The sequence below is a fragment of the Tachypleus tridentatus genome, chromosome 5, assembly GCF_004210375.1.
Source record: "Tachypleus tridentatus isolate NWPU-2018 chromosome 5, ASM421037v1, whole genome shotgun sequence".
In the NCBI taxonomy this organism is placed as follows: Eukaryota; Metazoa; Arthropoda; class Merostomata; order Xiphosura; family Limulidae; genus Tachypleus; species Tachypleus tridentatus.
The window spans coordinates 50,860,278-50,877,019 of record NC_134829.1 but is presented as its reverse complement, the minus strand read 5'-3'; the positions used below and the strand labels follow the sequence as shown (position 1 = coordinate 50,877,019).

General features: G+C 33.1%; 2 protein-coding genes across 2 annotated transcripts in view; one reads left to right on the top strand and one right to left on the bottom strand.

The window, feature by feature from the left end:
- The window catches only part of LOC143250360 (uncharacterized), a 50,460-nt gene extending 49,315 nt beyond the window's left edge, over positions 1 to 1,145 (bottom strand). Inside the window, exon 1 of the mRNA XM_076500804.1 lies at positions 671 to 1,145. Within this exon, the coding sequence (XP_076356919.1) occupies positions 671 to 727 (57 nt within the window). The 5' untranslated portion in view covers positions 728 to 1,145. The remainder of the gene's footprint in view (positions 1 to 670) is intronic.
- Positions 1,146 to 9,337: 8,192 nt separating this feature from the next.
- Positions 9,338 to 16,742, top strand: part of LOC143251156 (uncharacterized) — a 122,932-nt gene continuing 115,527 nt past the window's right edge. The window contains exon 1 of the mRNA XM_076502549.1: positions 9,338 to 9,816. The gene's annotated coding sequence lies outside the window, so the exon portion shown is untranslated. The remainder of the gene's footprint in view (positions 9,817 to 16,742) is intronic.

Genomic DNA, 16,742 nt, shown 5'->3' with positions numbered 1-16,742 from the left:
ACAATTGCTATTTTTCCCTATCATTAATAAAGATGGATTGTGAGAGAAAAAAATTAATAATTCAGATTTTTTCATATTTAAGACTTTCCTGTGCCTAAAACACAGCCACAAGTTTTAAATGTTGTAAACTTTTTCTGTTAAATATTTTGAAACCTACAGTAATAACACATTATAATATCCTTTAAAGATATCAATGAAATAAAAAAAACCTCTAAGGAGGGAACAAAAAAGTTAAGCTAACATATAATTCCTGTTTTGGGCAAAATTAAAATATTTAAAAGCAAAATATAAGTAAATTCCTTTCTAATTTATTTTTACATTATTTTTAACAAGACTTATAAGTTAAATAACATAATTATTTCAAATACTTACAAGAAAGAAGATTAAGATTTTATTTTACTACCACACCCAAGATATTCCGAGCCCTAAATAAGCAAATTTAAAAATTAAAATTATACACAAACTGCATAAAGGTTCCGCTAAGCCCTAGATTTAAATTTAATTTTTAAAACTCTAAATTTGATTTCATATTTTAAAGCAAACTTTTTTGTAACACACAGGAGTAATGAAAGCAAACCACCTAACTATAGCGAGTATAAGTAATACAATACACATACGAACACAATATAAGACTCGTCTTTTCAATCCATACGTCTACATGAAAACATACCTTTTCGTCCGTAGGCATGGGGCAAGCGCGGCACAAATTCCAAACAGAACTAAGCATGTGCCCGCTTTCTCTTCGTTCTTTTAAATCTCACAAAACACTTTCGTCAAAAATATCGCAGACGAAACCGTCAAAACTATCCAATACGGAACGACGAAATCAAAAAGCTATACAACTTTACAAGTAATCCCTCTACGATAGATAATTTTAAATTGACAAACAACCCACGTTACGCTTTCAGAATATGAGCCATCTTGGTTCCCGTTTACTTGAAACCTGAAAGTTGAACATACGTGAGCTTTAATATAATTTATCCTTGAAAGCAAATGAGAAACTTGTTAAATGTTATAGTACTGAACCAAATATGTAATTTGTACAGGAACTTAAAAAATAAAATGTTGTGAGAAACAACTGTATACGCTTTAATTTTACTATCGAGCTAAACCTATTCCTACTATCAAACGTCGACGAATACCGAATACTTCCGAAAGTTTGTATAGCCTGTAAATACACTAAAAACCCTGTTTTGACGAGTATTGATGGCGCTACAGTTTTTCTACAAATTATTTTTTTATGGTTTGTTATTATTATTTCAAATATGTGTTATAACTTTTGTTTTCAAAATATACTTTTAAAATGTTGTATAATGTTCGATGTAATCTGAATACTTAGCTACTCTGTTTTCATTTACCTGCGAAATGATTGACAGTAACTGAGAAGAAAAAAAAAATCCACACTGATGAGATACCAAAGATAAAACGCTCATGAAATATGTTAATAAGATTGTCCAAGGTTTCTAATGCGCACGTAGTATATCATAAAATGACTAGGTTATTCCTTCCGTTTTTTATATGTGACACATTTTCAATGTACCAAGATATTTTACTGATTTTTGTTATTTACCTAACATGCTTATAACGATAAAACAAATCGGGTTAGATCCATGCAGTAGACAAAGCGTATAACTTTGCAAGTAAAACCAAATATCTTACCAAGACCCTATACCAGTTATTGAGTGGTAAATATGAAGGCTTTTAGAGCTAAAAAATGGGTTTCGATACTTTTGATAGACCAAGTATAGATAGCCCATTATGCAGCTTTGGGTTTCGTAACAAAGAAATAAAAACTTTTTATCATTATTATGATACTTTTATTATAGTATCATATTTTATTGCACTGTTATCTAATTAATATTCGAACTTAGGCCGAACATATACCTTCTATTCTGGCTAAAAATATTGTTAACAGCAAGAGTAACCAAATGATGAAACAGTGCATTCTAATATTTTTAAGTTTGGTTTTGTTTTTTTTAATTCGGCGCAAAGCTACACCAGGGCTATCTGCGCTAGTCGTCCCTAATTTAGCAGTGTAAGACAAGAGGAAAGGCAGATAGTCATCACCACCCACCAACAACTCTTGGACTACTCTTTTACCAATGAGCCCCTCGCTAGTACAGCGGTAGTTCTACGGATTTACAACGCTAAAATCAGGGGTTCGATTCCCCTCGGTGGGCTCAGCAGATGGCCTGATGTGGCTTTGTTGTAATAAAAACACACACACACTTTACCACTAGTAAGACTGACCTCAGATTGTAATGCCCCCACAGCTGAAAGGGCAAGCATGCTTGGTGTGACGGGGATTCAAACCCGCGACTCTCGGGTTACGAGACGGGTGCCTTAACCACCTGGCGATGTCGGGACGTATATTTTTAAGTAATAACGAAGTAAGAGTATATTTAATTACCTGTACTTATTATCGAGTTACTTTGTAGTTTTGATCTAAATAGGTGGCTAGCTTACCTTGATCAAGAGAAAAAATTATCAAATTAAAAATATTCAAGAAAAAATCATTAAAACATATCTAGTTTCAAGAAAACAAGCATAAGTTTAGACAAAAATATAAAACAGAATATATATTCTGGGAAAAGAGCAAAATTAATTATTTCAGTTAATAGAGAGCTAAGCTTGTTAATAAATCAAAGTTAAAACGCATTCAGATACATACATGTATACATTCGGGGCCTGGCAATAAGTGTGTTAAGGCGTTCGACTCGTAATCCAAGGGTCGTGGGTTCGAATCCCGGTCGCACCAAACATGCTCGCCCTTTCAGCCATGGGGGCGTTATAATGTTACGGTCAATCCCACTATTGATTGGTAAAAGAGTAGCCCAAGAGTTGGCAGTGGGTGGTGATGACTAGCTGCCTTCCATCTAGCCTTACACTGCTAAATTAGGGACGGCTAGCGCAGATAGCCCTCGAGTAGCTTTGCTCGAAATTTAAAAGACAAAAAAAAAACAAACGTATATATTTGAAATGATAAATAAAACACTTCGTAATTTTAAGAAAACTTACAGAATTATAACTTAATTCCACTATAAAGAATAAAAGAAATATAGACACTAGCTTATTGGTTCACTAGTTCTTTGAGTGTTAAAAAAGTAAAGTTAATTGAAGTAAAAATAAATAATAACAACAAATATCAGGCTGTCTAGAAATAAATGTCATTTTTGAACTGCGAAGTTTGTAAAAGTATAAACCAGTGTTGTAAAACATGCTTTAATCAAAGTAAGCACCATTTGCGTCAACACATTTTTGCCAATGCTTAACGATGCTGTTCATGCACCTGCTGAAGAAATCAGAGTTTCTATGGTCAATGAACTCCCTGAAAGCTTCTTCTGCAACTGCCTGGTTTTGAAAGTGTTTATTGTTCAAAACGTTGTCAAAGGGCTTAAAAAAATGAAAATCTGTAGGGGAAAGGAGAGTGGAAAGTGGATGAGGCAGAATCTTGATTCCTAGTTCGCTCAATTTTTAGAACGTCATCCTTGACAGGTCTCATAATGCTGATTTTGTTGATCTTCAGTCAGCTCGTGCGGAACCCACTCAATCAACTTTGTCATCTTTTCCAATCGCACTCAGGTGGTTGGCAATGCTTGATTTGCTTGTGCCTAGCTTTTCTGAAAGCTCACATACTGTTGTATGAAGGTCTGTCTCAACAGCTCCCTTAATGTGTTTTCATCTAAGGATGGCTTCCTTCCACGACCTTCGTGGTCTTCAAGAGTTTCATCTCCATGTCGAAACCAACGCTGAACCATACGTTCAGTAACAGATCTATGGCCGAATTCGTGGTTAACGTTCCGTGTAGTTTCGGTAGCTTTTCGTCCAAATTTGAAGATGTAGAGGAAAATTAGACGAAAGTCCTTCTTGTCGATGCTGCCTTGGGGGTTGTGAAACTTTCTCTGAGTAAAGTTGAAACAATTATGACACCTTGTAAGCAACAAACGTTGAATTAAACCAACCAATCAACGTTACTCAATATTTAGATTTTAAATCTCATCGTGAGAATTCCGACATTTATTTATGTTCAGTGGCTCAGCGGTATGTCTGCGGACTTACAACGCGATAAACCGGGTTTCGATATCTGTGATGGGCAGAGCACAGATAGCCCATTGTGTACCTTTGTGCTTAATTCAAAACAACAAATTAACAATTGATTTTCAAATGAATGAATTATACTGTGTTATTAAACTCTACATCAATTCTAATCTGTAAATAAAATTTATGGAAACTACACTTCATCAACTTAATCTAGTTCCCGCCATAACTGTTTGTTTGTATTGAATTTCGCGCAAAGCTACTCGAGGGTTATCTGCACTAGCCATCCCTAATTTAGCAGTGTAAGACTAGAGAGAAGGCAGCTTGTCATCACCACCCACTGCCAACTCTTGGGCTACTCTTTTACCAACGAATAGTGAGATTAACCGTCATATTATGACACCTCCATGGCTGAAAGGGCGAGCATGTTTGGTGCAACGGGAATTCGAACCCGCGACCCTCAGATTTCGAGCCACATAACAGTTGCTACTTGTGCAGTTTAATAATATTACTAATACTGTACCTGTTGTATCTCAGCTGGTTTGATAATCCTTAGTATTATAGAAAGGTATCGTCGCATTAAATATGACAAATATACTGCGGTTTGGCATATTATTATAGATTTTTATATTCATTCTTACGTTTTTTTAAAAAAAACTGTGGTATAATAAGGAGCGAAGAAAGCGCAAAGTAACTTTAGGAGAAATAAAATAATCGAAACGCATTTTATTCCTTTAGATACACTCTGGTGACTACAACGTTCAAATGGGGTAACCGCTAAACAACAACACTTTTACTAACTCCACTACTCTAAAATACAACTACCATATCTATTGGTAATAGAATAAAAGGTTAATGATACTTCATTCTGTCATCTATACCTTTGTTACAATAAATAAAACAGTTAAAAATATCTTAAAAATCGTAAATTCATCAGAAAAACTGACAGCGCAAACATATACCGTACTTCTATATTGGAGCTCAAATGTAGTGTTTTCGAAATAATGTCTTTACAGTTATTACACACCTAACTGAATGAGGCCCGGTGGATAAAGCACTTGACTCGTAATCTGAGGGTTGCGGGTTCGAATCCCCGTCACACCAAACATTATTGCCCTTTCAGCCGTGGAGGTGTTATAATGTGACGATCAGTCCCACTATTCGTTGGTAAAAGAGTAGCTCAAGAGTTGGCGGTGGGTGGTGATGACTAGCTGCCTTCTATCTAGTTTTGCACTATTAAATTAGGGACGGCTAGCACAGATAGCCCTCGAGAGCTTTGTGCGAAATTAAAAAAAAACAACCAGTATTGTAAGTAATTCTGCGTTAAAGTGCTCATTTTGTATGTGTTTTTTTTTATATCAAAGCCACATCGGGTTATCTTCCGAGCCCACCGAAGGGAATCGAACCCCTTATTTTAGTGTTGTAAATCCGGAGACATACCGCTGCACTCTCATTTTGTTTTAATGATTTCGTGTAAAATAGGGTTTCCTATCTATGTTATGTTTCATCGATGTTAAAGGGATTCTGTTTCACTGTGTTTAAAGGATTTACTTGTGTTTGTATTCTACGTCTGTATTCAGTTATTAGATTAATTTTTATGTTTTAAAGCAGTATTATTAGATATTCCTTCCTACATAGGGAATATGGTTTTTGGTAAAACTTTTTTGTTTATTTTGGTTTTATTATGTTTAATTCAGTTTATTAGTTTTATAAAATTGTTTAGCTTTTATACTTGGGGTTCAAGGAATTATTTTGTCCCCACTAGTACAGCGGTAAGTTTACGGATTTACAGCGCTAAAATGAGGGGTTCAAGTCTCCTCAGTGGACTAAACAGATAGCCAAATGTGGCTTTGCTATAAGATAAAAACAGACCCGAGTGTAATGTGAGTAAATTTTAATTGCGCTTTGAATTTTATAACTTAAAGTGGCTAGATCGTTCTGAATTTACAAGAGTGTGTGTTTGTGTTTTTCTTATAGCAAAGCCACATTAGGCTATCTGCTTAGTCCACCGAGGGGAATCGAACTCCTGCGATGTAAATCTGAACTTACCACTGTATCAGCGGGGGACAAATTTACCAGAGAGATGAGAAATATGGTACTGGACTCTTCCACTCCATTACCTTCTAAAGCTAAAATAAATATTACTAAAAAACATATATATATATAAAGTGGTATACAAAATAAAATATTTTCGTATATACAATTTAAATATAAAACAAACCTTTTTATAAAATATACAATCAAAAGGAACATGTTTGTTAAAAGTCTGTAGTTAAGCATAAAACCGCACAAAAGTCTGTTCTGTGTATATGCTCTTTCTGCCACAGGTATCGGAACCTGCTTCCATGTATCCATGTATTAAGAGTCTGCACACACACATACCACTGGGCTACATATTCTTGTAATATTATTATTATTTTATTGGGAGGGTTTTTTAATTATCTGTGCAAAACAATTAAATGTTAAACTCATTCAAAGAGAACAAATTACTTCATTTATTTACTTAACATTATTTACAATCTTAAAGATTTGGACACTTTCGCAACTTGTTGTACGCCTAATTTACAAATAATGTAAAAATCTTTTTAACAATACCAGGATTACCATAAACCAACTTATAAAGTAACTCAATTAGAGCAGTAGTATGTACACACAGATCGAATAACTTTAAAAACACACTGACTGGTTCAACTTTTGACCTTTAAATACCTCTGTAATATTCGCTACTAACTCGTACTTACAATCTCATTTCAGAAGCACTGTAAAACTCGATGTCATCTAGGTGTTCTAAGCCTATCTTAACGTCATACGACCTCTAACTAATAAATACATTAAAACATTAATAATATAGCTCACAAATATATATACAGAATTAATTACATAGCAAAATTAAATAAGTAGCTAAATAAAATAATATTATAATGCATATATTTATATATACAAGGAATCAGAAAAGTCGGTCTTGCCTACTTAAGAGTATCTCAACAGCAAGATCTCCTTTGCAGCCACGTGGACTTGTAATGTGTCATAATGATCTTCTTAGCTCTTGGAGATGACACAACTCTTCTCCATCTGCATTGAAGGCTCTAACAGCTTGAGTAGATCGTCTTCTGTATATTTGCATGGCATTTATATTTCTGTCCATTGGCTATCTGCTTTTATCAGTGACTCCTTAGAATCAATATATCTTTGTCAGAAGGTTCCTCTGACAGTGGAGATTCATTAACGACAACATTTCATGTTCCACTTGAACCTTTTCAGATAGAATTTTAACACAGGGAAGAAAAGCTTACAAAGCCACGCTACCAAGGTGTTACTTTTTACCTCCAACCCTACAGGCATTCTACGAACTTCCATGCACTATAACAGCACTTTGTACTGAGGTAATATTAAGAAAGTATTTATCAACCTGTGTACTTTTTGAACTATTTTAATATGCAAAAATGAAAAATTTTCAAACACAAATAAATAAAATATTGAGTGCAACAAATTGACATTCATTATGCTTCATGCAACTGCTTGTGAATTTTATCGTTTATAGATATTTTAACCTATTGACTTAAATTTCAATCCAAACGAATTGAAAATGTTTATGGCAAACATTTAAGAAACAAAAGAACAAACTCTTTTCTTGTAAGTATAACAAAAACCTATATATGAGTTTTGCCTTTATAACCAAATTCACTGCTCAGAGATACTGAATATTTCAGTTTACAAGCGGAATCATTATCACACTAGAATTGACTAAAATTATAGGTGAGCTGTGTCTTGAAATAATGCTTCACAGGTCAGTAATCATAGTTAACTTCATAACTTGAGGTCTTAATACTTAAATCAAATTTTCACTCAAATATTATGCACTAGTTGTGCTCTTGATAACTGATTCACTTGTGTTATAAAGTTTCATAAACGTATATAACACTTCACACAGTCAGTTATTATAAATGATTTATATAAATCTCAAAATTTTACATTGTAAAATATACTAGTAACTGTCAACAGACTGGCTTAGTTTTTTACACTGTTATCACGGGAACGAAATCGAGATACGTTCATAAAACACATGTTGATATTCACTGTTTTATAACAAAACGTTAAACAGAAATTCTAAAAACTCTAAGTGACTTCCTCGCGCATATAAAACTTACTTGCAGAATTTCAATAACAGACATAGACTAACCCTTACTATTTAATTAATTGAATCATAGTTGGAATAACTCTCACTATGTAACTAGTACTAAACTAATTCAATCATTAACTCACTGTTTTGCTTTACTAGTATTTATGATCTACTCTTTTTCTACTTAATACATGAAATTTTTAGATCATTACATTATGATGATGATTAGTTTGCCTAGTAAACAAACATCAGAATTAAATATCAGAAATATACCTTACAATACAAGTTCAAAGACTCCTTGCTTAATGCCTCCTACAAAAATTCGAAATTGGATATCCTCGGTGGGTTTGGTTTGTTTTGAATTTCGAGCAAAGCTACACGACGACTATCTGCGCTAACCATATCTAGTTTTGCAGTGTAAGACTAGAGGGAGGACAGCTGTTTATCATCACCCTCTACCAACTCTTGGACTACTCTTTTATCAACGAATAGTGGGTTTGATAGTAACATTATAATGCCCCCACGGCTAAGAGGGTGAGCTTGTTTGGTGGGACGGGAATTTGAACCCGTAACTCTCGGATTACGAGTCGAGTGCCTTAACCACCTGGCCATGCCTGGCCTCCTCGGTGTTTGTTTATTTGTTTCTTTTGAATTTCGCGCAAAGCTACTCAGGAGCTATCTGCGCTAGCCGTTCCTAATTTAGCAGTGTAAGACAAGAGAGAAGGCAACTAGTCATCACCACTCACCGCCAACTCTTGGGCTACTCTTTTACCAACGAATAGTCGGATTGACCGTCACATTATAACGTCCCCACGGCTGAAAGGGCGAGCATGTTTGGTGCGGCCGGGATTCGAACCCGCGATCCTTGGATTACGAGTCGAACGCCTTAACTCGCTTGGCCATGCCGGGCCCCTCTTCGGTGGGTATAGCTCAAATAACCCATTGTGCAGCTTTATTGTTTGAAAAAACAACAAAAACTCTACCCACTTGGGTAATAAACGGAACATCCTTTTTTTAAAAGCTTATATTTTATTATAATAGTCAATTTTACATTGGTAAATGGTAAAATATTTTTTGTTTTATGAAGTTGGTAGAAAATATCTTTGTTGTATTTTAATAATTTATTTCCTTTGTTAAGTAATTTCATACCCAAACATTTCACAGCAATGGATAATTCTATGTTACGAAGCAGTAATGACGTTAAAAATATACTTGCTATTTATTTTTCAATTTAGCACTAGAGTGCAATAGTGAAGTAGAGTATATTAAAATCGAAGTGTCAAGGTCTTATTTGAAAATATTTTGTTTTATGTGTTTTGTGTCATCGATTAGAAAGTCTGAGAAACTTTAGGGCCAGAACTTGAGAATAGGAAGAAACATTTAAGTTTGTTATTTCTCGGGGAGTGCATTTTAAATTAATTATGTATTCGAATTGTTGCTTGGCCATTACTGATCATATATAGGTTTACAAATTACGCTACAGTGATTAATATAATTTCCATTGAGATATCGTTATCAGTGTCACTGACACTAAAATAACGTAGGGATAACAATTGTGTATCTGAAAAGGCATTAAATAATTTGTTCCGTGAAACCATGAATTGGATTAGGATAGACTAGAGAATAATTGGAGGTTTACCAGAATCAACTTTTCGAGTGTAAGCACAATTAATCAATGCTCGTTTTGACTTTGAGTGAGGTCTGTCATCAGCTCAGTTCATGTACTACAGAGATTTACAAAGCCCTGTATATGAAAATAGTAAAAAATTATTTAAGTTTTAACGACAATACTGTTTTATATAATGTTTAACATTTAATTCCTGTACTAATAACTCGCAGTATCATATGACTATAAATTATAGATATTTGTTTCATTATAACTTTTGCATTTAATCCTTTTATTGCAGCTGTGAAATGTACATCCTAGATGCAGTGAAATAGGTTAATTTAAATAGTTGCATGAAATTCATACAGATATGTAATACTATATAATATATTTTACAGTTTCAGTTAGCTTTCCTCTCTTTTCAATCAGCAGTGAACTTACAGTGAAATAATTAAGCAATAAAACTTGTTTCTATGAATGATATTTAATTATAAATAACTTTTACACCACAACTTAACTTTGTAAAGTTAAAGCTAATAATTTCATGCAAAATAGTCATGGTTTCATAACAAAATGTTTAACTGGAATTCTGAAAACTTGGAATGGTTAATTTGCACAGATAAAACTTCTTTGCATAATTTCAATAACAGACATGAACAAACCCTTACTATTTAATTAATTGAATCATAGTTGCAATAACTTTCACTATGTAACTAGTACTGAACTAATTCAATCATTAACTCACTGTTTTGCTTTACTAGTATTTACAATCTACTCTTTTTCTACTTAATACATGAAATTTTTAGATCATTACATTATTATGATGATTAGTTTGCCTAGTAAACAAACATCAGAATTAAATATCAGAAATATACCTTACAATACTATTTCAGAGACTCCTTACATAATTCCTCCCACTAAAATTAGAAATTAAATCAGTGTTTTGCTGCATGTGGAGATAAGGAATAATAAATTTTAGTTACAAATTTTAAAATAAATTTGAATGGATGCAACAAGAATTATCTGTTGTGAATTAGGCTGCTGAGTTATATGGAAACACTGATCAAATGTGGAAAAATTTTAAAGAAACAGAGCTTTAAATATTCAAGACAGTGGACAGTGTGTGGAAGCTACAGCCTTCAGTAGTACTATTACTATTATTTCTGTCATTTAAGTTACTCTAGTGAGTATTTAGAATTGAGCCTGATGTTTGCAGTTTCATGCTAAATTAGCCCTATTTCATACCTAAAATATCAGTAGAAAAATTAATTTGGTTTCTTTTTACACTTTCCCTTTGATTTTACTTACAGACTTCTGAGAAAAACTTAGTTTTTCAGTTTTAACTGGGTGAAAATTTTTAAATTGACATTTTGAAGTAATATTCAGTATGTTTTAGAAAAGGAAATGTCTCTTAGTAGAATTTTTAGATGAGGCATATGTTTATTACATTTTTTTTAATGAAGTCAGGAGTTTGGAATTTTTGGAAAAGAAATTCTTGTTCAAGGGAAAAATGCTAGAAACTGCTTCTCCTTCTTAAAACTCTTTGTCTCTTCCACATACAACTAAACAGATTGAAGAAAAAAAAAGTTTAACTTAGGATTTTGTGTCTTTTAATATAAAACAGTAGAAAAAATGTTGGCTTCACACATTGAGATAAAATGAGCTGATTATTCAGTTTGTTTGGATAATTTCCATAAATCAAAATATATATATCTGGCTATTGTAAAATATACATTAAATGTTTTAATTTGGAGATGTGACACAATTATACTGTGAAAAGATGCAGAATGTTTTTAAAAGTTAGTAAATAAATGCAAGTAAATGTGTTTTTTAAAAATTCTGATTTATAAGATGTAAAAAAAACATGGAGTTTTTCAAAAAACTTTTAAAGAATGTGACAGGAATTGTCTTGTGAATTTGACAGCTAAGTTATTTGGAGACACTGATCAAATGTGAAAAAAATTTAAAGATAGAATTTTAAATATTTAGGGTAAACATATTCCTTATAGAAATAAAAGGGTAGCTACTAGTAAAAATCCAGGTTGACTCACAAAAAATATGAGACCAAATTAAAGAAAAGCATCATATATTTAAGAAATTTAAATTGACTGTTATAACAGAAAGTTTAAAAGATTATAGAGGTCACTAAAGTTAATAACTAGAAACAACTTAAACAAACCTTTTTTCTAATCATATTAAGACAAAATTTTCCAAAGTGTTTCAGCAAGAGAGTATGTGTAACAATAACACACAAGTCATATAGGCCTATTGTATTTATGATTTGATGTCACTGATTGTTGGATGTCTTTATCATAAAACCAGGACATTTTGTGCATTCTGGTAACTCTTCTTGGGTCAGTTGAGTGTGTTATATTTGATTGCAAAGCCACACATCAAGAGCATTATACTATATCAACCAGGACATCTAGTCACCCTGTTTTTGTTAATTTTTTTTAAAAATCCAAATCAGTTTATGTCAAAAGACAAGCACTTGTTCCCACTAAAACATACCCTGTTTCTAGGTGATGCTTGTCAGTAAAACATACCCTGTTTCTAGGTGATGCTTGGCAGTAAAACATACCCTGTTTCTAGGTGATGCTTGGCAGTAAAACATACCCTGTTTCTAGGTGATGCTTGGCTGTAAAACATACCCTGTTTCTAGGTGATGCTTGGCAGTAAAACATACCCTGTTTCTAGGTGATGCTTGGCAGTAAAACATACCCTGTTTCTAGGTGATGCTTGGCAGTAAAACATACCCTGTTTCTAGGTGATGCTTGGCTGTAAAACATACCCTGTTTCTAGGTGATGCTTGGCAGTAAAACATACCCTGTTTCTAGGTGATGCTTGGCAGTAAAACATACCCTGTTTCTAGGTGATGCTTGGCAGTAAAACATACCCTGTTTCTAGGTGATGCTTGGCAGTAAAACATACCCTGTTTCTAGGTGATGCTTGGCAGTAAAACATACCCTGTTTCTAGGTGATGCTTGGCTGTAAAACATACCCTGTTTCTAGGTGATGCTTGGCAGTAAAACATACCCTGTTTCTAGGTGATGCTTGGCAGTAAAACATACCCTGTTTCTAGGTGATGCTTGGCAGTAAAACATACCCTGTTTCTAGGTGATGCTTGGCAGTAAAACATACCCTGTTTCTAGGTGATGCTTGGCAGTAAAACATACCTTGTTTCTAGGTGATGCTTGGCTGTAAAACATATTCTGTTTCTAGGTGATGCTTGGCTGTAAAACATATTCTGTTTCTAGGTGATGCTTGGCTGTAAAACATATTCTGTTTCTAGGTGATGCTTGGCTGTAAAACATATTCTGTTTCTAGGTGATGCTTGGCTGTAAAACATACCTTGTTTCTAGGTGATGCTTGGCTGTAAAACATATTCTGTTTCTAGGTGATGCTTGGCTGTAAAACATATTCTGTTTCTAGGTGATGCTTGGCTGTAAAACATACCCTGTTTCTTGGTGATGCTTGGCTGTTACAATATAATTTCCCTCTTTCCATTTATAGTTATCCTGAGTATTATTAATTTACAATATTATTGTTGATATAAGCTCATAATTTGGAGTTAAAGTTTCAAAAATGTACACATGGGAGTTATCATCCATTTTAAGTGTACTTATTTATGGAAACTTTCAGCTTTCACTACATTGTAGCTTAAAGTAGTAAATCATTATGGTTTCCCATAATGTCAAACATATTTTATATAAACATTTTGATTAGGCTTTATGTACAAATTTGTATGCATTACATTTAAATCCAGAATTTCAAAAATACACATCTGTTTACAGTGGTTTTAACACTAGGAGGAATTATAGGTGGATATTAGAATGATTCTGAGAAATGAATGGTCATCTTATGTTTTATCTTGGTGAAAGAAGGGATAACTTGATAAAATTTCAAAATAAATCAGGGAATTGATAGGATAAATACATTTAGTTTTATTTTACGATAAATACATCAAGTTTTATCGTAGGATAAATACATCTAATTTTATCGTACGATAAATACATCTAGTTTTATTGCACTGTACTTTGAAGATAATAGGACGAGAGCACTCAAGTTTTTAAGGGAATTTTGTTTGCAGAATAGCTGAATGTTTTGTTTTTTCAGAAAACCATACACTAGGCTGCTGCTTTCTTTCCGTAATTTTGTGATCTTTCCATGGACTACCTTAAGGCAGCTTGGCTTACATATCAAAGGTCGAGAACAGTTGTTTTAGAGCACTTCCATGGACATGTACATAGAGTGAATTACATAACCTTTATTTTTATCTTGAAAACTGTGATGTTGAAGGAATGCTAACATATTTAGAGTGCAGCATATAACTTTAGTCTTAAAAACTGTGAGATTAAGTAACTTATCTGAGAAGTTGGTATGCAATAAAAATCAACATTCTTGTAACTGATTTTATGAAATAATGAAAAGGAAATGCTACATTTATTTGCAAGTTTTGGAACTTAGTGCATGTGTAATTATATTACACAATACTTCTTACTGTTGAAAATTTCATAATCTGTGAAACATTTTGGGCATTCATCTTTTAAAAATAAGTTATGTTGATATGACAAGTAACAAGTAAGATATAAGTAATTACACAACACCAGAAAAAGATTCTCATCAAGTAAGATATAAGTAATTACACAACACCAGAAAAAGATTCTCATCAAGTAAGATATAAGTAATTACACAACACCAGAAAAAGATTCACATCAAGTAAGATATAAGTAATTACACAACACCAGAAAAAGATTCACATCAAGTAAGATATAAGTAATTACACAACACCAGAAAAAGATTCACATCAAGTAAGATATAAGTAATTACACAACACCAGAAAAAGATTCACATCAAGTAAGATATAAGTAATTACACAACACCAGAAAAAGATTCACATCAAGTAAGATATAAGTAATTACACAACACCAGAAAAAGATTCACATCAAGTAAGATATAAGTAATTACACAACACCAGAAAAAGATTCACATCAAGTAAGATATAAGTAATTACACAACACCACACAACACCAGAAAAGATTCACATCAAGTAAGATATAAGTAATTACACAACACCAGAAAAAGATTCACATCAAGTAAGATATAAGTAATTACACAACACCAGAAAAAGATTCACATCAAGTAAGATATAAGTAATTACACAACACCAGAAAAAGATTCACATCAAGTAAGATATAAGTAATTCACATCAAGTAAGATATAAGTAATTACACAACACCAGAAAAAGATTCACATCAAGTAAGATATAAGTAATTACACAACACCAGAAAAGAAAGTAATTACACAACACCAGAAAAAGATTCACATCAAGTAAGATATAAGTAATTACACAACACCAGAAAAAGATTCACATCATCCCAATCACCAAAAAATGTTTCTCATTGTTCTTTGCGTCTTCACTGAACCAGTTTTCTGTAACTTTTTTGCATTCTTCAAGATATGTTTTGAACAGTTGAAACAACATAAACCACTTCTTCAGACAAGTAGTTCATCAAATTTGCATTAGAATTGGGTGATACAGTATAATGCTCTTGATGTGTGGCTTTGAAATCAAATGTAACATGTACAGTTGAAACCAGTAGTGGGTACCTTTTTAGATGTTTGAAATGATATTTTTTATATATATTATTTATGGAGGAATGAAATAAGGATCTGCTTTCTGCCAAAGAAACCTGAAGCACAGATTTTGTGTATATAGGAATGGGCCCAGAATCTCTAAGTAGCAGTTACAAGAATATTTTATCTTGCACCACAAGCTTAAACAATACTGCCGTGGACAGGTTTACAGAAGAAACAGTTACATTAACCAAAGCCCAGCTACAGGCACTCCTTGATGTGATTGGACAGACTCGGTGTAAGTTTTTACTTGAATGTAAGCTGTCTTAGATTTAAATAGATTAGATTCTTAAAGTTGTTTGAAAATTGTTTTCTACATACATTCTGTGTAGGTAAATTTATTGTGAGAATAGGTATATTTACTGAGAAAATCCAAGATGATTAGTTACTTGATTCAGTTGGTTTGTATCGAAGACATCGATAGGTGTAACTCACTTGTACTATGTAATTTATTATGTCAAGTATGCTACTTCAAAATATCTTAGAGACTCATCATGTTGTTACAGTATGTGTCACCATGATGGTTTATTCTCTACCTCATAACTGTGGACATTACAATATCCCTGCAGCACATTTTTCACTGTGAATGACTCCATCATAAGGATGTCATATCCAATCATACACTTTCTCCCTGCAGGCACTCATTAAGATGTTTATCAACTGTCTGAACATATGTAAACTATTTGGTATTGTGTCTGAAGATTTGGTAGCTATGTCTTTGTATTAAATAATATGAATACCCTTTTCAGTCTTCAGCTGCTTGATATAAATGCAACAGTTGCATGGATATGTTGTGGAAGAAACATGTGTACACATAAATTGTCACTTTTCAGAAATACATCTTGAATGCGTTGTATAATGTTACCTGGAACATGTTAACTGCTTATCACCTGATTTTTTTATGTTTGTGGATTTCCATCAGGTACAAGACATCATGCTTTATCTATGACTGGGGTAGAACTTGCAGCAGGTCTTGTATGGATGACACTGGTTTTCCAAGTTTATCTGTATTCCTTAGTTTTTTTTATACCATTAAGTAAAAGGAATATCCCCATTTTTGAAACACTATGTCCATAATAGGAACACGTCTCTATGATTCAAGTGTATGCTTTGTGTCAGAAAATACTGTGCATATCCTTCTGTCAGACATAAAAGATTGTCTAGATAATTAATTTTGTGTAATTCACCAGTAAACATATATTTACAATCCATTGATATTTGGGCTATGGTTTCTATAAGGCCCGAATGATAGATGTATAAAAAGCTGTGGCTAGATGAGCAGAAACAGAGTAAAAGTAGTCATGTGGAAGAGAAGTTCAGTCAGAGGAAAGTTAGAAAATG